Below are 23,597 nucleotides of genomic sequence, written 5' to 3'. Positions count from 1 at the left end.
GACACGACTGAGCGACTTCACTTTGACTTTTCACTTTCATGCATTGGAGAAGTAAATGGCAACCCACTCCACTGTTCTTGCCTGGAGAATCCCAGGGATGGGGGAGCCTGGTGGGCTGCCATCTATGGGGTTGCACAGAGTCGGACATGACTGAAGCGACTTAGCAGCAGCAGCAGCAGCAGCAGCAGCAGGACCCTTCCATGTGTGTGCATGCATCTCTTTGCCAAGATGGATCCGACTGCAAGGGCATATGGGTTGATCACCCCTTGACTTTACTCCCACTTTGACCTTTAAGGAGCCTTTCTGCACACGTGTGGTCAGGGAAGTCTCCTGACTTCAGGAATGAGAAATATGTGGTCTGGGCAAGGCCCAACCTCCTCGCTTAATTGCCCTGCTAGGAATTTCATCCACAGGGGATGAATCTCCAATGCTTTACCCTGTGTTGGGGTGACGGGCCATCTACCTCCTGTCTCAGTAGTTCTTAGCTAAATACTGTCTAATCCCTCATAAAGTCAGTGTAGAGCTATTTTTAAAAAGTTTTCACAACAGTGTTTTAGAAGTTCCAGCTATAAAGGAGGTATGTCAGTGTCCATTCTGTGCTACTGAAATCAGGTACATTCTCTGTGAGAAAAGAAAATGTGCTGGGAGCAAGGGAACAAAAAGGAACATGATAAAAAGCTACAACCTAATTACATAAATGTCTTTTTTTTTTTTTTTTTAACGAAAACTAGATTTAATGTAATTAAAGCACTTGTAACAAAATGAAGCAGGGGCATTTCTTTCCTTTTTTCCTGAAATAAAGGAAGGTTAGCAATCACATGCTGTTTGTAGGAAATTTATACTAAATATGCAAAAATGTGTCCGTGTGTTTGTCTGTCTGTGTGTGTGGGGTCGGGAGGGGGGCAGATTTTCTCTGATCTCTTAGCTGATTGACCAACAATGCAGTCAATATTCATGGCCTTTCAGTTATGTTCCTTACAGTAAGGAGATATCTGTAAATAAGTATAAACTAAATATTTTTCAATGCTCATGAGCACCTGTTTTAAGCAAACATTACATTTATTCCACAATTTATTGAATTTTTTTAGACTTTTCCCTAACTATAAAGCCATAGCAGGAACTTAATGTCTTTGTTAGGTCAGAAAGAATGCTTGTGGACTAAAGATCAAATTGTGAGTTAACTTGTAGAAAAAAGAGGGCTCATTCTAACTTGAGGATATGCTTCTAATCAGCAGTTTGGTAGCATTTGGTCTGTAACTGGGGCATGGATCTCGGGAGGCTCTTTTTTGGGTGCTGAGCTCATGCAGGATATTTCTTTCCAGCCATCTATGAGCCTTCCTGTGAAGCATACAAACACCTGGGCCAGACCTCAAATTACTACTGGATAGATCCCGATGGCAGTGGATCACTGGGGCCTCTGAAAGTTTACTGCAACATGACAGGTAACTATGCCCCATTTATGTGTCATGAAGATGGCTTTTCTGTATGTTGGGAATGAATAGCACCACTGATGTTTGTTTCTCCTGTGCTGTGTTCTTGTCAATACATGAATGAAGCTAAATACTGCTGGGTCTGTTAGGCTAAAGGGTGAAGTGTAGTTTGACACTGAGTTTTGTTGTTATTTTTTTAAAGTCTACCTTCTGATTTGAACAGTTAATAATTAGCATTTCTAAAAAATCAGCATGTAGAGGAAAAAGTATAAAGTGAAATTGAAAGGTTGAAGTCCCCAGAAAGAACTAGCCCATGAAGAAGCCGCCACAAGAACCTGGACTGGGGAAGGTTGGTGTCATCTCTCAAAGCACTCACACTGCACATGGGAGAGGAAGCTCCGAGGCCACTCCAGGCCCTGCTCTACAGCAGACTGATTCAGTTATACACACATGCATCCTTCTCATATTTGGTGATGCTGACTCAATGGACACAGGCTTGAGTAAACTCTGGGAGATGGTGATGGACAGGGAGGACTGGCGTGCTGCAGTCCATGGGGTCACAAAGAGTCTGACACGACTGAGCAACTCAGCTGAACTGAACTGAATAGCATAGGGCCTTGTTTGCCCATAGGACCTCATTTGCCCATTCTTTAACTCCAGCTTGCACCTGCTAATCCCAAACTCCCAATTCATCCCACCCCCAACCTCCTCCAGCTTGGGAACCACAAGTCTGTGCTCCATGTCTGTGAGTCTCTTTCTGTTTTGTAGATAAGCTCATTGGTGCCACGTTTTAGATTCTACATACAAGTGATATATGGACTTATTTCACTTCGTATGACAATCGTTAGGTCTGTCCATGTTGCTGCGAACGGCATTCTTTCATTCTTCTTCTGGGGCTGAGTAATATACTATTCTGTATGTGTACTGTATCTTCTTCATCCATTCATCAGTCAGTGGACGTGTGGCTTGCTTCCATGTCTTGGCTGTTGCGAATAGTGCTGCTATGAACATAGGGATGCATGTGTCTTTTTGAATTATGGTTTTGTCCAGATATATGCCCAGGAATTGGATTGCTGGATCGTATGGCGACTCTATTTTTAGCTTTTTGAGGAATTTCTATATCATTTCCCGTACTAACTGCACTGCTTTATATTCCCACCAACTGTCAGGAGGTTTTCCTTTTCTCCACACCCTCTCCAGCATTTGTTATTTGTAGATTTTTTAATGATGGCCATTCTGACCAATGTGAGGTTGTCTCGGAAAAGGCAATGGCACCCCACTCCAGTACTCTTGCCTGGAAAATCCCATGGACCGAGGAGCCTGGTGGGCTGCAGTCCATGTGGTCGCTAAGAGTCGGACACAATTGAGTGACTTCACTTTCACTTTTCACTTTCCTGCATTGGAGAAGGAAATGGCACCCCACTCCAGTACTCTTGCCTGGAGAATCCCAGGGACGGGGGAGCCTGGTGGGCTGCTGTCTATGGGGTCGCACAGGGTTGGACACGACTGAAGCGACTTAGCAGCAGCATATATAAAATCTACATTATCTAAAAGATAAAATGCAATTAAAATATGTAATGGATACAGAAACAAGAAAAAAAAATGTGAATTTCTTCGTAGACTTTGTGAAAAGGAAAAAGAATATTTAAGTGTACCTCTAGGATCCTTTTTCTAGGTTTTGCCATTCATATATTTACTATTTTGTCAGAAATTGTGTTGTGTGAGAATAAATTGATATCGTAAATGCCTTCATGATGTTCACAACTTATAATAAAAACAAGCACTAAAAAAGTAAACAAATATAAGTAATTTTTCTGCAGAGAAAAGTAATGGAATTGTGAAGAATGATTTATTTTGGATAGAGCATTTAAAAAAAGAAAAACCTCCCTAGGAAGCAACATTTTAGCCAAAATGTAGCATATGGATGAAGACAAGGCACTCAAAAAGGTGAGAAAGGAAGAGAAGCCCTGAAAATTTACACTCCAAGGCATGAAAAAAGTCATTTTCTTCGAAGGAACTAAAACCCAAGTGACTGAAGCATAATAAGACTGTAGGGGCCCAAAATGAAGTGGGGGAGACAGGCAGGAGCAGAGCAGATCAGGAAGTAAGGATGGTGGTACTGGGGGAAGAAAATATTTTTATTTTTTGAATTATGTTTCAGTGTAGTGGGTGGGAAGCTATGGAAAGGTTTTAAACAGGGGAATGAACAGGTCTTAAACAGGTTTTAAACAGGTCTCAGTTAAAACTACTGAGGCAGGAGGTAGATGGGCCCCCCAGGGTAAAGCGGTTGGAGATTCATTCTCTATTGACAGAAACTCCAAAACAAGAATAGCGGGACAATTGAAGGAGGAGGACAGGCCTGCTCAGACCACATATCTCTCATTTCCGAAGTCACACAAAGAATATTTCATCACTAGAGCCCTCCCCCACCACACATGCACAGAAAAGGCTCCTTGCAGGCCAAAGGGGAGTGATGTCAAGGGATGTTCTACCCAGATACCTCTTTGGTAGAGTCCAGCTTGGCTGACAGATACGTGCATGCGCATGGGAGGATCCTGAGATGCACAAAATGTGGACTACAAACCAGGCGAATCAAAATGATTGGCCAAAGGAAACCCAGAAGAAATGACCATAAAAGTGATTCCAACTGCCATGAGGGTGTGACTCAGCAACCCTCTGACTGGGAACCCACGCCTGGCTCCTAGCTGCTGCACGCCGGGGCCACCCTAGATCAATACCAAGATCGATACCACTTTGAGCACCACGAATGACAGGCTGAAAGCACCGCAACCATGTCTGAAGCTATAGTCAAGGTCCAGGGAAGAAAAGATGCTTCTCTGGACTTGGGTGGTGATAGTTTAAGTGTTGAGAAGAGATGCATTTCAGATGTATTTTGAAGGTAGAACTGTCATCAAAGACCCCGATTCTGGGAGAGATTGAAGGCAAAAGAAGAGGGAGGAAGAGGATGGGATGGTTAGGTAGCAACACTGACTGAATGGAGACGAAATTTGAGCAAACTCCGGGAAACAGTGAAGGATTTGTGAAGGATAGGAGAATAATGGTTAAAGAGAGTTATCAAGAATAACTCCTGAATATATGGATTAAGTAACTCAGTGAATTATAGTGCCATTTTGGAGACATGCAAAATAAAGGAAAGAACAGATTTAGAGGAATTTCAAGAATTCAGTTTTGACCTATTTAAATATGAAGTGCTATATGCCATCTCAGTTGACGTACAAATTTTGCAGTTGAATAAGCCCTGAAAAGATGTTTGGGTTAGAGATTAAAATGTGCTAATTGTTAGCATATGAATATATGAGAAATGATAATATCACTTAGAGGATTGTAAACTGGGAAAAGGCATCCCAGGAATGTAGTCCTAGGAACTCAGTAGGTAGATCAGATTTCTAGTGATGAAATATTCTTTGTGTCAAGAATGTAATAAGTGGAGGAAAAGTGTCTAAGAGAATCCTGGCGACAAATGGGTCATCCATGTGGATGTTGAATTGACTGTTTGGATCCTAAAATTTATAAAATAGATTGGGAGGATGGAGAATGACTTTGAATCAATGGAAATGTATATAATGACCGAGAAAGGCCCCATGGTCCTTCTAGGTTAGACTCCTCCCACCCTCCATGCACCCCACCTCTTGTTTGAAAAAAAGCTTTACCTCCTATGCCTTCCCTTAGTTCCAAAGAGCAAATTTAATCACAGAAATGACAAAAGGCATAAACAAAAGAAAATATTCAAGCAAGACAAAATAAGAATAGGTTCAGTTCAATTCAGTCCAGTCTCTCAGTCGTGTCCAACTCTTTGAGACCCCATGGACTGCAGCACACCAGGCCTCCCTATCCAACACCAACTTCCGGAGTTCACTCAAACCCATGTCCATTGAGTTGGTGATGCCATCCAACCATCTCATCCTCTGTCGTCTCCTTTTCCTCCTGCCTTCAATCTTTCCCAGCATCAGGGTCTTTTCAAATAAGTCTGTTCTTCACTTCAGGTGGCCAAAGTATGGGAGTTTCAGCTTCAGCATCAGCCCTTCCAATGCATATTCAGGACTGATTTCCTTTAGGATGGACTGGTTGGATCTCTTTGCATTCCAAGGACTCTCAAGAGTCTTATCCAACACCAGAGTTCAAAAGCATCGATTCTTCGGTGCTCAGCTTTCTTTATAGATTAGCCTTAAAATAAAGCCAAGAACATTTAGTTCTTTTTCAAGGGCTATAGATAATATCCTGAGCCACCTCCTTGAGTTATTTTGCAGATTCTAAATCCTCCACCTGATGGAAAAAAAGTTAACTGCATGCTGACCAGCAGTATCTATATCCCAGACAAGTTGTAACAAAAGGATGATAATTGAGATTCCCGAAACATCGCTGTGTTACCTCACCATCAACCCGATCAGAGAACTGTGCAGGAGCTGGTCATGCACCACACCCCTAATGTTGCCTTTAAACATTTCTTACCTGAAAGCCATTGAGGAATTCAGGTTGTTTGAACATAAGCTGCCCATACTCCTTTCTTGGTGCCTTGCAATAAATGCTGTACTTTCCTTCACTAGGATCCAGTGTCAGTAGACTAATTTTGTTACATATTCAGTGAGTGGACACAAGTTTAGTTTAGTAACAAAACAGTTGAAATTTGGTACCAGGGAAAAGGAAGCAATTGATGATCCTGTATTTTTAAAGAATGGCTTTGGCAACTGGGAATAGGATGTTCCAAAGGAGACCCACACAATAAGAGAGGAAAACAAATCAGAAAGTCACTGTTATAATTCAGGAGTTGAAACTGAGATTTAAGGTGGAGGCCATGAGGTAAAGGAGAGGATTAATTTGATAGATATTTAGAAAGTTGAGTTGACCAGACTGTGGCTGGTGAGGTTGAAAGTAATTCCCAAGTTTCTTTCTTGGGAAACCCATATGTTGGAGTACAGAAGAGCAGGTATGGGTCAAGAAAAGGTGGGACTCTATGTTGCCTTCAGCAGCTGTAAATCAGCCTGTTAGAGCTGTACTGTGGGCATACACTATGCAGATTCCCTGAAGACTTTGAGCCCAATTAATCTCTCTGTCTCAGTTTCCTTGTAAATAGAGTAGGAATTGGAATGAGTTGATCTCTACACTGCCTTCTGTACTTAAAAAGACTGAAAAATTCTATTATTGCTATGAAACATGAAAGAAAAATATCACTATTCATATAATTTAGAGACAAAATCCTCTTGCCTCAAACAAGCTTGAATTTACTCATTTCTTGGCCGTGTTTGACATAAATTGGCATTCTTCATTTTTTATCATAAAGCAGTCCTTCTACCATGCGATTCTCCTTTTGGCTATCTGTACTTCAGTGCTTCATCACTTGGAAATTAGGGGGTGCCCTAAATGACACATCTCAAGTGCTCAGTTTACACTAAGGAGACAGTGTATTCATTGAATCTTTTGTAGAAGAATCCATCATTCCATCCAAGTCAAAGCCTGGTTTCCTTTTTAAGATCTTAGGGCACATTATAAAACGTGGTCATTGGTATCCTCACCCTCCCTCTCAATTTCTGTTCTCTCTCTGAAAATTTGGTGTCATAGATATAATTTTTAATGAATGTATATTATCATATATTTATAATATTTGCCTCTTTCATGTGAATACTTTTCTAACACTTCAGCTTCTTATTTCTATTTTCTTAAGATGCTTATCAACATTTTCTAGAAACCTTGAGTTTTTGTATTTAAAGCTTCATTTAGTTCTCTCTTCCCAGGGATTAATAATATCAATAGTAAATAAAGCCAGATCCAGCCGTTATCCTTGGAAAATTACTGCTTATCCTTAAATCAAAAACTGTGCTTTCCTCAATATTCTATCTCAAATTCATCTTTATAACTCTCTTTGCATTCATATTTAATTTTTAAAAAATTAAGTAAACATCTGTGCTGTTTGATGTGATGTTTAAAGCCCAAGTAAGGAATGTCTCCTGCATTCTTCCTAGCGCTACTTTTGTAGTTTTATCAAAAAACCATTAAGCTTGTTTACATAATTTGTACTTTATAAAGCCCTGGGATTTAGCTGATCAAATTCTATTATCCTCTATAATGGTAAAAGCTGTTCATGTCTTTTTAATCTAATATTTATAGAGAGCTTGTTACTCAAGTTCCTAAGCACTTGCTCTCAGTAATATAATTTTTTTTTTTTATCACATGCCTCTCAGAAGTTTCTGTAGTGCAGTGTAGGGGGTGGGGGTGACAATGGGCTGCCAGGGTGGGACTCTTGGGCTCTAGTAGAAAGAATCATGAACCTGCCCCACACTCCTTGTTGCCATAACCCCCCACCTACCCCTCAGCAAAGCAAAGCAGTTCCTTCTCTATTTTCTGCTTTCAATAACACCAATTTATTATATCATAGTTTTCATGGGTCAAGGCTCTGGCACAGGTTAGCTAGGTTGACTGCTCAGGGTCTCACAGGCTGAAATGAAGGGGTCAGCAGGGCTGTGGTCTCATCTGAGGCTTGGCATCCTCTTCCACGTTTGTACAGGTTGTTGACAGAATTCAATTCCTTCAGGTTTTAAGACAGAGGGTCCCATTTTCTTGTTGGCCATTTGGCTGTGGCTTGCTCCTAGAGGATGCTCCCAGCCATGCATCCTTCTCATGTCATGGCAATGGGAGAATCTCTGACCTCTAGACTCGCTTTCAAGAGTGCACGTGATTAGGCCGTCCCTCGTAATCACCCAGTATAATACTCGTTCGATTAACTCAAGTCAACTAGGGGCCTTACTGACACCAGCAAAATCTCTTCACCTTTTTTTTTGTTTGTTTGCTTTGTTTTTTGTACCAGCTAGTCATTTTATTTTATTGAAGGATAATTGCTTTACAATGTTGTGTTAGTTTCTGCTGTACAACGAAGTGAATCAGCAATATGTATACATATATCCCCTCCCTCTTGAGCCACCCATCTAGGTCATCACAGAGCATAGAGCACCTTTGCTGTATAGGGTAACATAATCTCAGTAGTGATAACCCATCGTATATATACACTTCTCACCTACATTCAAGGAATAGGATCAGGGAGTATACACCAGGGTTTGGGAATGCTGAGAGAATACTTTGTATTCTTTTTCCTGCTCTTTATACTATTCATATCTCCAGCTACATAGTGTCTTACCTATTGAGTAACAGTCCCAAACTTAGTTTGTAAAAAATTAAGGTTTCTTATTTATTACTTGTGGTTTTTATCATATTGTTCAAATAGGAAAACTTGAAAATATAGATAAGCAAAAATGAAAATTGCTTACCAGCTGAGATTAGAATTACTAACAGGTTAGGTGATGTGTGATAAGATTTTATATTTTATGCTTATAGTTATATTTATAGTATTGAGGGGAAACCAAATGCTGAGCACTATTCTAAGTGGATCAGACACACGGACTCATCTAATAATTCACAACAACCCCATGGAATATGTAATATTACTCTTATTCCCATTTTTGGGTGAGGAGACTAAAGCTCACAGAAATTAAGTCCTAAGTTACACATCTAGTGGGTTGTGGAGACAGCTGTCCATGTGATCTGGAGCCAGAGTTCACAGCTGCTGTGCGTGCACATGTGTGTGCATGCATGACGTATGTGTGTGAATGCCCGAGCGAGTGTCACTCATCCTCATGGCCAGATGTGTGCATACTCCTCATTTTGGATTCTGTAGTCTGATTTAAATGTGATTTCTGAAACGAGCATCTCTTATTCATGTCTTTTCATTATCATTAAAACTTCCTTACATAACTAATTCATTATCTGTGATAGGACAGCGTTTTTGCCATAAACTATTTACTTCTTAATTGCCCCGCTGATGCCTTGGGGTTTTTAATCAGAGAACACATTTTAGATGAAATCAGTTTATAAGCCATTAAGCAATTATTATCAATTTTAGCTCTTTATTCAGCCAGGAGTACAAATTTCTGAGAGCTTTCATAGAATAACTTTTGTATTTCTTGTGTACTTGGGTTAATTATTCCTTAGGTTTTAAGCCTGACTTTTTTTATTGTTATAGCATTGCTATACATTGCTGTCTCAGTTTCTGTGGTACAGCAAAGCGAATCAGCCGTACATATACATGGAAAGCTACTCAGTGCTCTGTGCTGACCTAAATGGGAAGGAGATCCAAAAAAGAGGAGATATGTATGCCCGAGTTTTAGGACGATCTAAATACTACTCCCAATGTCTAGTTACTTTTTCAGTGTAAAATCTTAAACTGAGTCTAACAAAATCTGGCTTGAGAAGGTAATGAGATTGAATGGAACTCTGTTGGGTATTATCAGCAATATTTAATGTGATTGCAGTGCCTCATTCCCTGTTCTTGCAAGGAAACTGGCTAGAAATGAAGACACACACAGCTTTCTTCTTCTCTCCAAAAGCTTATTAACACCCACAGGCCAGGCAGGACGATGCCGCTGCCCCTTCATGTTCCTGGAGTGCCGTGCACTCTCTCTCTGATGTATCCACGTTTTAAAATATAAGCCTCAAAACACTGTCTTCTTCCATTTTATTCCCTCCACTCATTTTTATTTTTTTCCCATCAAAGGCGTTTGCCCTCCTCTTTCTGTCTCCTAACCCAGTCCCCTTCCTCTGCCATTAACATTAACCTGCACGCAGAATAGTTCTCTGTCTTCTTTCACATCATCCCCTTTTCGTAGCCTTCTCACAGGCTGTCTTTGTTATAAACCTTTATAATCACTCAGCAACTCCTGCTTCATGCGCTCAGCTATTTCAGTTCCTCACAATCAGTGTAAATCTTTGAATTCAATTCTGTTCCCACAGCTTCAATTGAAAATCTAGGAGCCAACTCAGTGATCAAACGCAGCCTGAAAGGAGAGCTCGTCTCTGTAACTGATTACCCGCCCGCCCAAGACTCCCATTCAGACTCACACTCCTGTTCCACGGATGACTTCTACCTGCCAAGGCTCCTTTGAGATCTCTTCATTGTGTGTCAGTCACAGTGATAGGTTAATACTATAAGAGTCCTCAAGTGCTTTTCGAACTTTAAATCAAGGAAGGGAGAGGGGAGCTACAGGAGGTCTGGTGAAGCCCACGCCTTCAGACAGGAGCCAGGAAGGGAAGGGAGGGCACCATGTGAAACCAAGACAGAGTGGTCTTGGATCTGGAACAGGCAGCCCAGCCACCTCTGAGCCTCCAAAACGGTACCCCGCATGCAAATGCCCCACCTTCAAACGTTTTTACACACCTGCCTAAACAGAATTTTAAACACACTGCGTTTCTGGTGCTTTGAAAGCACTGTCTCGGTTGTGCAATTTCAAAACCTGCTCAAAAACGGAGAATGGTTTCACACTGTCCATGACGATGGACTGCTGTTTGGCTTCCTCTGTCATTTGGGGTCTGAAACTCTAGTCTAGTCTACAGATATCAGCTTGTACATCTGGCAGGTGGGGGGAAAAAAAAAAGCCTTTGTGAAATCCAGTTAAATTAGCTCAAAGTGCAAGAATAACCTCACACTTACTCACTAGGAATTCCTCCCTTCTGACTAAACTTAAAGCCACTATGCCTGAGCTCCTATCTTTCCAATCCCTAGGTTTTCCAGTTTGCTGAGTCACCTTTCATTCCTTCTCAGTAAATCAATTTCCATTTTGAAAGATTCCTGGCAATTTTAGCAAGAGAATCTCATGTAGCAACTGGTCTGTCTTTTTATCTTTCCTCTTAGTCTAATTGATGCAACTGAGAAACTTAAATAATAAACTCTACCTAGTATGACATGGTGCCTAAACTGGCAAATATTGGAGTCCTGCTTCTGGGACTGATTTAAGCACAAGCCCTAAACCTCATCATGCCCAGCGTAAATGACGCCACATGACAGCATTTGTCTCATTTATGACAACTGACAAAATAACTCTTAATGTATACCTGTGAATGAAGTTGTCAGAAATCTTCTTGTGGTATTTATGGACAGAGGAGGTCATTAGGGCTGAGCCTCCCCTCGGATAATCATTAATCTCATATCCTGTTTCTACTATGTTTGAACAAAATCAGCATTGAAAATTAGGACTATATAAGAACTTACTAGATCCTCATCGTGATCGTCATTACAGTTATTCCTTTTATTGATGTACGTGTGTGCTCAGGCACTTCAGTTGTGGCCAACTCTTTGTGGCCCTCTGGGCTGTAGCCTACCAGGCTCCTCTGTCCATTGAAGTTTCTAGGCAAGAATACTGGAGTGGGTTGTCATTTCCAGGAGATCTTCCCAACTCAGGGATCAAACCTGCATCTCTTGCCTCTCCTGCATCGGCAGGAGGATTCTTTACCACCCGAGCCACCTGGGAAGCCCTTTTTGATGCATAAATATGTGTAATTTATTTTCTCTTCACTGGAACCATATTTTCCCCTTCCGTTTCTAAGCTCACTTGGTTTACCTATAGGTGCCAGGGCTGAGAGACAGTAGCGTACTTTTGACCGGTGAACTAATGCACTAACTCAGAGGCCCCCAACCTTTTTGGCACCAGGGACCGGTTTCACGGAAGACAATTTTTCCACAAACGGTGTAGTGGGAGGGTTTGGGGATGATTCGAGTGCGTTACATTTATTGTGCACTTTATTTCCACTATTATTACATCAGTGCCATCTCATCAGGTGTTAGATCTTGAATTTTATTAGTGCATTATCGCTGCAAGCCAAGTACAGAGTAGAATCCAACATATTGTGCTCTCAGTATTTAAAAGACTATAAAATAATAGAGGATGTCTTGCTGATATTTCCCATTGCTCCAATCCAAACTGCTTGCTGTCTCTATCGGGGGCATCCTATCATCATGAAATCTCCCATCCCACCTGTATTTATTCACCCAACAATTTTCTCATCTTCCACTATGTCAGACCTCATGCTTCCCATTTCCTATGTCTTTTTCATGTCAATTTACACCCTCATTTGGGGGTAGCACATTCTCTGACAGTTTCTCAATCCTTTAATAAACCTATCCTTCTCCCTAGAAATTAGAAGAACTTTCTTTTATTCCCCAGTATTCTGAAATTTCACAACAGGCATTAGAATAAGTCTGTTTTCATCCTTGGGCTAGGTGCTTACTTTCACACTGGCAACTCCTCAAATTTCTTTTTATTTTTCTATTCCTGATTGATTTCTCTGTTTTCTCCTTTTAGAATGATTTTCATCCTGGTTTTAAATCAAAGAGCTCCTTTTTGTTCTTTGGAAGTTCCATTTTAATAGCGTACTGTTCTTCGTATCTGCAGACTTTTTATTGTATCTTAAGGATAATAATTTTTTTTCCTTTCCCTCAGTTTTTTCTGAATTCCTTTATTCTGCTCATTTTCTCACCTTTTTATGTGTCCTGGAATCTCCTCAGTTACCTACAGATTCCTAATAATCACTAGCTATGTGTTTATTGTTAAGAGTTAGAGGGTCTTGTTGATTTTGAACTTCACTCTTGGTTATAGCATCACCGACTCAATGGACATGAGTTTGAGCAAAATCTGGGAGATGGTAAAGGACAGGGAAGCCTGCCAAGCTGCAGTCCATGGGGTCGCGAAGAGTCAGACGCGACTTAGCAACTGAACAATAACTTGCTTAGAGTGGCCATGTGTCCTGTATGCTCAATATAATCCCATCTTAATTTTTTTTGGCCTGATGTAGCTCTCCTTTTTACTTTCAATACTGTCCTAGTTTGAATATGTCTATGCATTTATCATATACATTTATGAATGTGTATGTATACATAAGTATACTCTGGCTTTACTGGGGTTTTAGGAGGGAAAAAGTTAGATGACAGTCTTTATTCAACATCTTAACCAGTAATTCTGGTATTCATTTGTAATTCTCAGATTTAATGCCTTAGAACCAAACAGTTTTTTAAAACATGTTTTTAAATTAAAATGTTCAAATTTTAATATCAATTAATATTTCCTTATTTGTTTAAAAGATATCATCATTTTAAACTGTTTATTGTTGACTCTCTGTAAGAGAGAATGTGATAGATGCCTTCATCTATTATAGTATTCTATCCATTTCATCTGTTCCTCACCATAACCTGGGGAGGTATTAGTATTCCAATTTTGAAGCCAGGTGAACTGAGACACAAACAGGTTTCAAAATTTCCCAAGCAGCTAATGAGTGTTTAAACATCTTATCATCCATGGGTGCGTCTATAATACAGTTTACAAAAAGCTGTTTGCATAAAGAATATAGGTTTGAATGATACTAACAATGAGAGAATGAGAGGCTTCCTTATCTTTTAGTGGCATAAATGTATCACTTTTTAACTTTTTAATAACTTGAAGCATTCTAGAAACCCTTGGTTCTTTTAACTAACATAATATAAATTATTATTACTATTCTTATTTAAAAGTTTTCTTCCCCTTTCCTGACTAACAAGCATCTAGGAAGTGAGATGGGGTGTCTATATTGTTCACTCCTGAGTCCAGCAGTATCTGGTATACAGTTGGCACTAATAGATGCATTGTTCAAATATACCTGTGCCACTCTGGCTTTTTAGTAGACATAAGTAGCTACCATTAGTAAGAAATAGATGAGTATGTCTGGGGTTTCCTAGGTAGCACTAGTGGTAAAGAAGCAGCCCACTAATGCAGGAGACTTAAGAGATACGAGTTTGATCCCTGGTCAGGAAGATCCCTGGGAGGGAACCCACCCCAGTATTCTTGCCGGGAGAATCCCATGGACAGAGGACCCTGGTGGGTTAAAGTTCATAGGGTCACAAAGAATCAGACACGACTGAAGTGACTTAGCATGCACTCGTGAGTAGGTCTAAGTAACTTCTCCATCAATCTCAGTTCTATGTAAGACACAAGTGTGAGACAAAAGTCTGCCTCACCTACAACCAGAAGGCAAATGTTTATTAGCAACAGGCTCAAAAGTTGCCCTTACAACCTGTTCTTTAAATTTGAAAATCCAATCTCTCTATCCCATGAGTGTTTCCAACTTTTCCTTGTGTGGATGCTTCTCTCACAGAAAATGTGAAAAATTTTAGAAACAAGATTGAGATTACTTTATAATCAGAATCAACCAGAATCCTCTGATTCAATTGATGAAAAGAACTATTTAAGAACCCAACGTTGGTCCTATGAAAAGTAAAAGATAAGGGGCTTTCTAGAAGAGGGTGACAGAGGATGAGATGGTTGGATAGCATCAACAATGGACATGAGTTTGAGCAAACTCCAGGAGACAGTGAAGAACAGGGACAGCTGGCAGGCTGCAGTCCGTGGCATCGCAAAGAGCTGGACACAACGTAGTGACTGAACAACAACAAAGGTCTCCCTAGATTCCTTTATCCTTCTGATGCAAGAGTCTGGAGGAGTCTCTATTTTAGCCAACCAATTTAGCTGAACCTCGGCAATCTCACCAATAAAAATGCATCCCCCAGATCATAACTCAAATTAAATTAACTTATGCTAATTAATAAAGCATGATGTACTAAGCAGTGATAAATGTAACATATACACTTGTATCCACTTATGAAATCTTGATTTTTTTTTAAATGCTCACCAACCACCTATGACATGTGTGTTTCTGTTTTGAGCAATCCTATGCCAACTCTTGGGTATAAACTATCTAATACACACGCAAGTCTATGAAACCATCCTTGTGGACCACAAAACACGTGAATAACCCTCCAGGCCACCTACCAAAAATTTGTAAAAGAAAGTTCGTCGACATAAGCTGTAAATTTGGGAAAAAACTTGCCAAAGATGGTTACTTTAACATTATTCATATACTGGTTAAATGTAAATAAAGCATAGCATTATGTCCTCAGAATAGTTATCATCAGTGATGTTCCTATGTTTATGCATCATAACCCTGGACCACGCCTCTGGTTATTAACTGCAGTTCTAAGAAAACATGGACACCATTTTCCTTTACATTTTGTTTTGTTCCTTTCTTTCTTTCTTATGTCCTTATTTCCATAGCCTCCCCTACAATGTTCTCCTTTGGATAGAAGACAAGAGATTTGACATGACTTTAACATATTAATGTAATGTTAACTCTCCCAATGGTATTTCCATTTCAAAGAGAATAGCAAGCAGAATCAAAATATCAAGAAGGAATTTTCAAACAGAACATTTTCAAATGTTGTCTAAGTCATTCCTGCCTGTGCATACAGAAAACAATAGCCCAAATGATTTTGAAAGCCCTTCCATGTGAAGTTTTTGTTTGAGAGCTGGCAAGCCCTGTTTCTATTACTAATTACTCTTACCTTTGCTTCAACATCTATTTTACATCAGGTCGCTATTATTTCCTATACTCCACAAACAAACACTAGAGGAAGATGAGATCAGAGACAGAAAAATCAAATTAAATATTACATGGAAACAAAATATAAAGGAATGTACTGTGCAATAGAATAATTACTCTCTCAGGGAAGAGAATCATCTATTATCCATCATAGTTCCACCACCACTATTCTCTCTGACTGCTGTCTTCCCTTTGAAAATTCTAGATGCTATTTATTGAAAGATTCAGTATCCCCATATACAATATTCATTTTTAATACTTGAAATCCTATTCTCTATTCCTGTGTGAAAGTAAAATACTGTGACTCTCATACAACATTTGACTACTTCCTCCATATGGCAACACATTGTGAGAGTTTGTGTGTATTTAGGGGTGCCATCACTTCATGCCAAATAGACGGGGAAACGATGGAAACAGTGACAGACTTATTTTTGGACTCCAAAGTCACTGCAGATGGTGCCAACAAAGGTCCGTCTGGTCAAAGCTAAGGTTTTTCCAGTAGTCGTGTATGGATGTGAGCATTGGACTATAAAGAAAGCTGAGCACCGAAGAATTGATGCTTTTGAACTGTGGTGTTGGAGAAAACTCTTGAGAGTCCCTTGGACTGCAAGGAGATCCAACCAGTCCATCCTAAAGGAAATCAACCCTGAATATTCATTGGAAGGACTGATGCTGAAGCTGAAACTCCAATACTTTGGCCACCTGATGCGAAGAACTGATTCCCTAGAAAAGACCCTGATGCTGGGAAAGATTGAAGGAGAAGGAGACAACAGAGGATGAGATGGTTGGATGGCATCACCGACTCGATGGAAATGAGTTTGAACAAGCTCCAGGAGTTGGTGATGGACAGGGAAGCCTGGCGTGCTGCAGTCCATGGGGTCACAAGGAGTCGGACATGACTGAACAACTGAACTGAACTGAACTGAAGAATCCTGAATGCTTAGAATCTCCCGTGAATGCCGGAATTTTGTCATCATGTTGCTTGTCTGCACAATACAGTTTTGGTTGTCAGTAATTACAATCCTGTTTAGATATTTCTGGGCAGTAGTGGAAAGTAAAAGGAGATAATAGTTTTTGCTACTTAAAAGAGGAAGATAGAAGCTGTGTTTAGAAGAAATTTACTGTTAAAACCAGCGATATTTCTTTTTCCCATTTCAAACCCTGAGCAGAAACCTTATGAAAACATCTGGATGGACTATTATGGCCCCACTGAGCACCTGCCTGTGTTACAGTGCCATTGAAATGAATTTTTGGTGCCCGTTCAATCTGTCTTCAGCTTTATAGACATGGCCTTATTTGTATCGATTGCTCTTCCTTTCATGGAAGCATAATAAAGGAAAGAAAACAATATCCAAAGGGGTCAACTTGCTAAGGCTTTCATTTGCCTTATTCCTTATGGTGTTTTTATAGACCTCAAATCTATTGAAGATGTTCCCAAAGGATATTAATCTTGTTTTAAACAAGGCATTAATTTTCTGTGTAATGGTAGGAAATTATTTAGTCTATAAATTACTCCTAAAATATAAAAAGCATTAAAATTGTATAAGCAATGGAAGTCTCAACTTTCCTTTACAAAAGAAATCATTTATCAAATTGTTTCCAACCCGGATGTAATTCTTCCACCATCTACCTTTACTAAACTTGTTGCTGTGTGTGCTCAGTCGTGTCTGACTCTTTTTGACTCCATGGGTTATAGACTGCCAGGTTCCTCTGTCCATGGAATTTTCCAGGCAAGAATACTGGAGTGGGTTGCTGTTTCCTCCTCCAGGGTATCTTCCCAACCCAGAGATTGAACCTAAGTCTCTTACATCTCCTACATTGGCAGGCTAGTTCTTGGAAAACACTAATCATGTGACCTTTACATTAAATTCAACTATATAGCTGAAGTTATTTAAGAATACTAATACATTTAGTAAATATGCAGAAAAAAATCAATCCTGAAATATTCTTACAAAGCAGTCTCTTTTCACATAATCTTTAAATTGACACCTGGACTTCTCAGTTACTTTGGTATTTAGTAGATCGTTAATTGACATGATTCCAAATCTCTTTCTAATTCTGGTCATTTTTTTTTTTTTCAGTTAATGAACTCTATGATTTGATTAGCAGCAACTTTAAGGATTTGTTGTTAGTTGCTAAGTTGTGTCCAACTCTTTGCGACCCCATGGACTGTAGCCCTCCAGGCTCCTCTGTCTGTGCCATTTTTCAGGCAAGAATACTGGAGTGGGTTGCCATTTTCTTTTCCAACTTTAAGGGTAGTTATAATATAATGGAGTTCTATCAGATATTAACAGAGTGAGAATCACTTTCCAGTCTTATAAAATATCTGTTTACTGTTCTATACTTTCCCCTGGGTAAAATTTTTAGAATTTTAATGTGTTTACCTAAAGTTTATATAGCTGTTTGTTTGTTCACTTAACTAATATTTCTTAATACATATAATGTGCCGGGCACTAAGAACACAACAGTAACCATATTAAACATGACATCTATTTGTATGGAGCTTAAAATGTTATAAATACGTATACAGTTTTTTTAAATAATCCAACAGAGTATTATATTTGTAATCAAGTCATTGTTATTAGACATCGAATTATTGAAATAAGAAGTTATAAAATGCTGTTTATACCGATTTTTGATAGATGTCATTTTATATATAAATAATTTATTATCTTATAATAAAAGTCTATCTATAAATGAATCATTTATTATTTTAAGTCAGCATTTCCCAAACTTTTCTGATTTGTATACCATCTTCATGAGTTTTGCAAAGCCCACAGACAACCAATTATTGGGTTGGTCAAAAAGTTCATTATGGAAAAAACCTAAATGAAGGTTTTGGCCAACCCAATACTTAATAAATACTTTTCTTTAAGTCAACTCATTTTCTTTTAGTGTGTTCTCATCAAAAACAATAATATACATAAAATTTTGTCTTTAGCACACTTGATGTTTTCCTCCTCATGGGATGTTTAAACATTGTTATTTTGCAGACATGCAATTAATATAGTAGGATAGAGTATTTCTCAAAGTTTCTGTGGTGCATACTCTGGGAAATTCTGGTTTAATTAAACCCTTGTACCTATTTAATATTTATTTTTGAGAAACTATTAGGTTGCATGGCCTTGGACCAAGAATTGTAACTAGCACAATTCATGAACTTTCAAAATCTACCTATATTCAAGGAAGCATTCAGAAAGAGAACTTTATTTTAAAATATATAATTTCATAGTAAATAATTAACTTGGATCTTAATCTGCTATTCTGCTAACAGTTTATGCATGTTGACCCTGCTGCTGCTGCTAAGTCTCTTCAGTCGTGTCCGACTCTGTGCGACCCCATAGACGGCAGCCCACCAGGCTCCCCTGTCCCTAGGATTCTCCAGGCAAGAACACTGGCGTGGGTTGCCATTTCCTTCTCTGTGTTGACCCATGTGTCTTTTATTGCCCAAATCTGACCTTCAGACATCCTCTTCCTGTCCTTCCAACTGTAATGCTGATTGAAATTGGGTGTGCTTACTCGTAGAATGAACCCAAATAATAATACTTTGAACACTTCCTAAAAGCATTTTATATTGCTGTCTCTTTTTAAATCAGCTCGCAAAATTATTTTGCTTATGTTATTTATACTACTTATTTATCCAATATCTTAGTCATTCATTACCCACATTTTGAGCATGTAAACAACAACAACAATTAGAAAGTGCTAATACTTAGCAAGGTCCGTCTAGTCAAGGCTATGGTTTCTCCAGTGGTCATGTATGGATGTGAGAGTTGGACAATAAAGAAAGCCGAGTGCTGAAGAATTGATGCTTTTGAACTGTGGTGTTGGAGAAGGCTCTTGAGAGTCCCTTGGACTGCAAGGAGATCCAACCAGTCCATTCTGAAGGAGATTAGCCCTGGGATTTCTTTGGAAGGAATGATGCTAAAGCTGAAATTCCAGTACTTTGGCCTCTTGATGTGAAGAATTGACTCATTTGAAAAGACCCTGATGCTGGGAGGGACCGGGGGCAGGAGGAGAAGGGGACAACAGAGGATGAGATGGTTGGATGGCATCACCGACTCAATGGACATGGGGTTGGGTGAACTCCAGGAATTGGTGATGGATAGGGAGGCCTGGCATGCTGCAGCCCATGGGGTTGCAAAGAGTCGGACACAACTGAGCGACTGAACTGAACGGAGCTGAATACTTAGCAAACCCTTACTATGCGCTAGAATTGTGCTCTGTGTGCACTAACTCACATGAGTTAGGTCGTTTTATTATCCACTTTTATGTGTGAGGCAACTAAGGCAAAGTTAGTTAACTATCTTAAATTCAAAAGAGTTAAGTGAAATCTTGGAAACCACGTTAGTGTGACTTTGGAGGCCACCATCTTTGTCACTTCATTATAGCATCCAATTTCTTCTGGTGCCATGCTAGAGGGATAAGACACTATATAAATGCATAAGACTCAAATCATACCTTTAATAAGTCTTCAGTTTACTTGGAAAGTGAGAAGTAAAAATATGATTCAGTAGATTCATATCTGAATAATGTTTGCCTACTTTCACAATTTAAGGCTGCTTTCATAAGAGAAAGATTCATAATCATTGATAGACAAGTGATTCATTCTATGGAGATATTTTCAGACAAAACACTCCACGTTGCTTTTCACAATGGCAGAATCAGTGAAATATTTGTAGTTTGATATTTTTACTTTTAATCCTGGAAATAAGGCAACCTAAGGCCCTTGGTCAACAGAGACAAAAGCCCTTAAAAGTCAAGTTACGGCAGGTCAAAGTGAGTAGAACTCTCCTGGCAAAGACATTATGACTTACATCTGGTGACTTTCCCTTATCATCCAAATCCACTGAATAATCACTCATTCTAATTCCAGGGCAACTCAGTCATAGCAATGTGTTCAGCTCAATTATCTGGGATAAAACAACAACAAAAATGTTTCTAGAATATGAGCGCTATAAAAGCATGCATTATATGTAAAGCAAAGAGCTTATACGTAGTGGGGACTTATTAAATAAACATTCCTGATTGGTTTCAAAGTACATAGTCACAAAGTACAGCTATTTAAACATGTGAATAATATGAGTTATGGAATATGACATGAAAGTTTGTGTGAGGCAACTAAGGCAAAGTTAGCTAGCTAGCCTAAATTCAAAACAGTGAAGTTTTGTGTATAAGAGATGAGCTAAGAGATTTTAGGAGAAAAAGTAAGATAGAAACAATTTTGTAGCTTATGAGAAACTTAGAAGTTTATTGAAATTCTTTGCTAATAGACTTGGTACTTTTACAGAATTGTTATAATAGCTTCAATTTCCAAACAAGTGAGTGCATATAATTGCCAGCTAGCCATAATAATGAGAGTTGTGGTGCCACAAATTAGCTTTGTAGCCTCCATTCTTCATCCAAGCAGGCTTACCCTGGCACTTGCAGACTGCATGTTCTTATTGCAGGTGACATTGAGAGATTACATTAAGCTGGTTATCGATCATACTGTATGGGTTCACTTTACTAAAATGTAATCTGTTTCTACAATTCTAAATTTGACAGAGTATACCATTTTGATGCCATTATAGTCTCAGCAAGAAGTTATAAGAGAGACTAGAGGTGGATTGAGACCCCAAGTTGTGAGTATTTCAAATGCAACCCACCGTGTTGTTTAGAAGTATCAAATTAAATGATGCACATGAAAATGTTTTTATACATTAATATATATATGAAATGACTATACTTTGAAAAGTACAAAACAGGTGTCATTCAACATCTAGTTTCTCCAAGACTCTCTCTGGAGACTCTACAATGAATAAGTCATTCTCTCCAGGGATTTAAGAGTAAAGGAAGCCTCTGTGACAATAGTGACTTTTATGTGATAATTATCACAGTAGAAGAAAATGGAAAGCTTATAAGTCTACCTTCTGGCCTCCCTTATTAATTGTATCAGCTTATTTTCATATTATCCATTATAAGACATGAATCATTCTGGACACATTCTTTCTGATCTCAGCCTTATCCCACCCTAAGTCAGCCACAGGTACAGAAGTAACTGTCCTTGAAGCTACCACTACTAATCTGGACTTTATGCAAGACAATTTTCACTTCCATTTAACTAATGACTCTAATCCCCACAGCCTATTTAATCACTATTACTATTGTCTATCTTATTGCTGAAAAAATTGGTATGTAGGCCAAAGAAAAAAAGGATGCATTTGTGTGTTCCTGGAAACCAAACAAGCAGACACCCAGGTATTCGCATAAGGGGATATCCATGACATTGGTTATATTATTATTGTCTGGAGAGCTTCATTGTTGAATAAGAGGTGGCAAAATCATAGATGAATGACCCATATCTAAAACTCAGTAGATTGATGTTTAAAACTAAAACATCAATTAATTTAATTTCTAATGAGAAATAATTATCCTGAAACCTGATACTCAAAAACCTGATACTCAATATTTTTTGAGTTTTATCTTTTCCCTTATTGGCAATCCTACATAATCAGGCAATGTGGAGGCTTGGGCTCAATACAAAAAGGAATTACATAAATCACTTGAAGTGATGACCTCAGGCTAAGCCTGTGGGCTGCATTATTTTACTTCTTTGTTGACTAAACTTCCCTCTCCATTTGATAACTTATGCTTCTACAAGTCTTCCTTTCCCCAAGTTTCCGAGGTTGGACAAATAACATTCTGACCATTTTTTCCTTTACATATGTGCTGTACTGTGCTCAGTTCACACAGTCATGTCCGACTCTTTGCTACCCCATGGACTGTAGCCCCCCAGGCTCCTCTGCCCATAGGGATTCTCCAGGCAAGAATACTGGAGTGGGTTGCCATTTCCTCCTCCAGAGGATCTTCCCAACCCAGGGATCAAACCCAGGTCTCTCTCTTCTTCACTTTTAAATGATGTCAAACATTAAACTTAGAACTTCTAGATCTATAAATTAACCCATCTCTTAAAATTAGTTTGCATTTTCCACTTGAATTCACTCTCAGTTCTCTAGTTTAACTCATTGAGGGGAATTTTGTCCCTCACATATTCACATTTTTAGGGCTCTCCTCAACAATGCCTTAAAGAGTTTATAGCATGTTCTCTGAGAGGGAGTGCTCTGTAAGACAACATTCTGAAATATGAAAAATTCTATGTATTGTCAAAATCTCAGTGAAAACAATAGTTCATTGATTCTTGAATGCACACCGTTTTTCACAACTTCAGCGCCTCTGATGTCAGAATGTGTCTTACTGTTGACAGCTCTTGTCATTTCTCTTGGCCAAGAAGCAATTTTGAAATGAGTTTTCTTTGGCTGGGTGCATATGGCACTAGCGTTAAAACTTGCGAATTAGATTCAGCGGCTTAGAAGAAAATTCTAGAGGCAATGGAAGGGTCCTCCCTTTTAAGAACTTTCCTATCACCAGTGTTTTTATAGACACGGAGGACCTTTCTGTGGGGACCTTGGTGATTTGAGCTGTGAAGTATTTCAGGAGATTTGGACCACGAGTGTGAAGAAAGTTGAGGGAAGCCTTAACCAATTCATTTCACAGTATTTTCCTTTTCACGTATGAGCCTGTGGTCATGTATGGATGTGAGAGTTGGACTGTGAAGAAGGCTGAGTGCCGAAGAATTGATGCTTTTGAACTGTGGTGTTGGAGAAGACTCTTGAGAGTCCCTTGGACTGCAAGGAGATCCAACCAGTCCATTCTGAAGGAGATTAGCCCTGGGATTTCTTTGGAAGGAATGATGCTAAAGCTGAAACTCCAGTACTTTGGCCACCTCATGTGAAGAGTTGACTCATTGGAAAAGACTCTGATGCTGGGAGGGATTGGGGGCAGGAGGAGAAGGGGACAACAGAGGATGAGATGGCTGGATGGCATCACTGACTCGATGGATGTGAGTCTCAGTGAACTCCAGGAGTTGGTGATGGACAGGGA

General features: G+C 39.3%; 1 protein-coding gene across 1 annotated transcript in view; it reads left to right on the top strand.

The window, feature by feature from the left end:
* CNTNAP2 (contactin associated protein-like 2) overlaps positions 1–23,597 on the top strand; it is a 909,256-nt gene that overhangs the window by 91,316 nt on the left and 794,343 nt on the right. Inside the window, exon 3 of the mRNA XM_010843889.1 lies at positions 1,323–1,442. Within this exon, the coding sequence (XP_010842191.1) occupies positions 1,323–1,442 (120 nt within the window). The remainder of the gene's footprint in view (positions 1–1,322; positions 1,443–23,597) is intronic.

The sequence above is a fragment of the Bison bison genome, unplaced genomic scaffold (assembly GCF_000754665.1).
Source record: "Bison bison bison isolate TAMUID 2011002044 unplaced genomic scaffold, Bison_UMD1.0 scf7180017864191, whole genome shotgun sequence".
NCBI lineage: Eukaryota > Metazoa > Chordata > Mammalia > Artiodactyla > Bovidae > Bison > Bison bison.
Note: the sequence above shows the minus strand (reverse complement) of the source record. Positions and strands in the feature narration are given on the sequence as shown.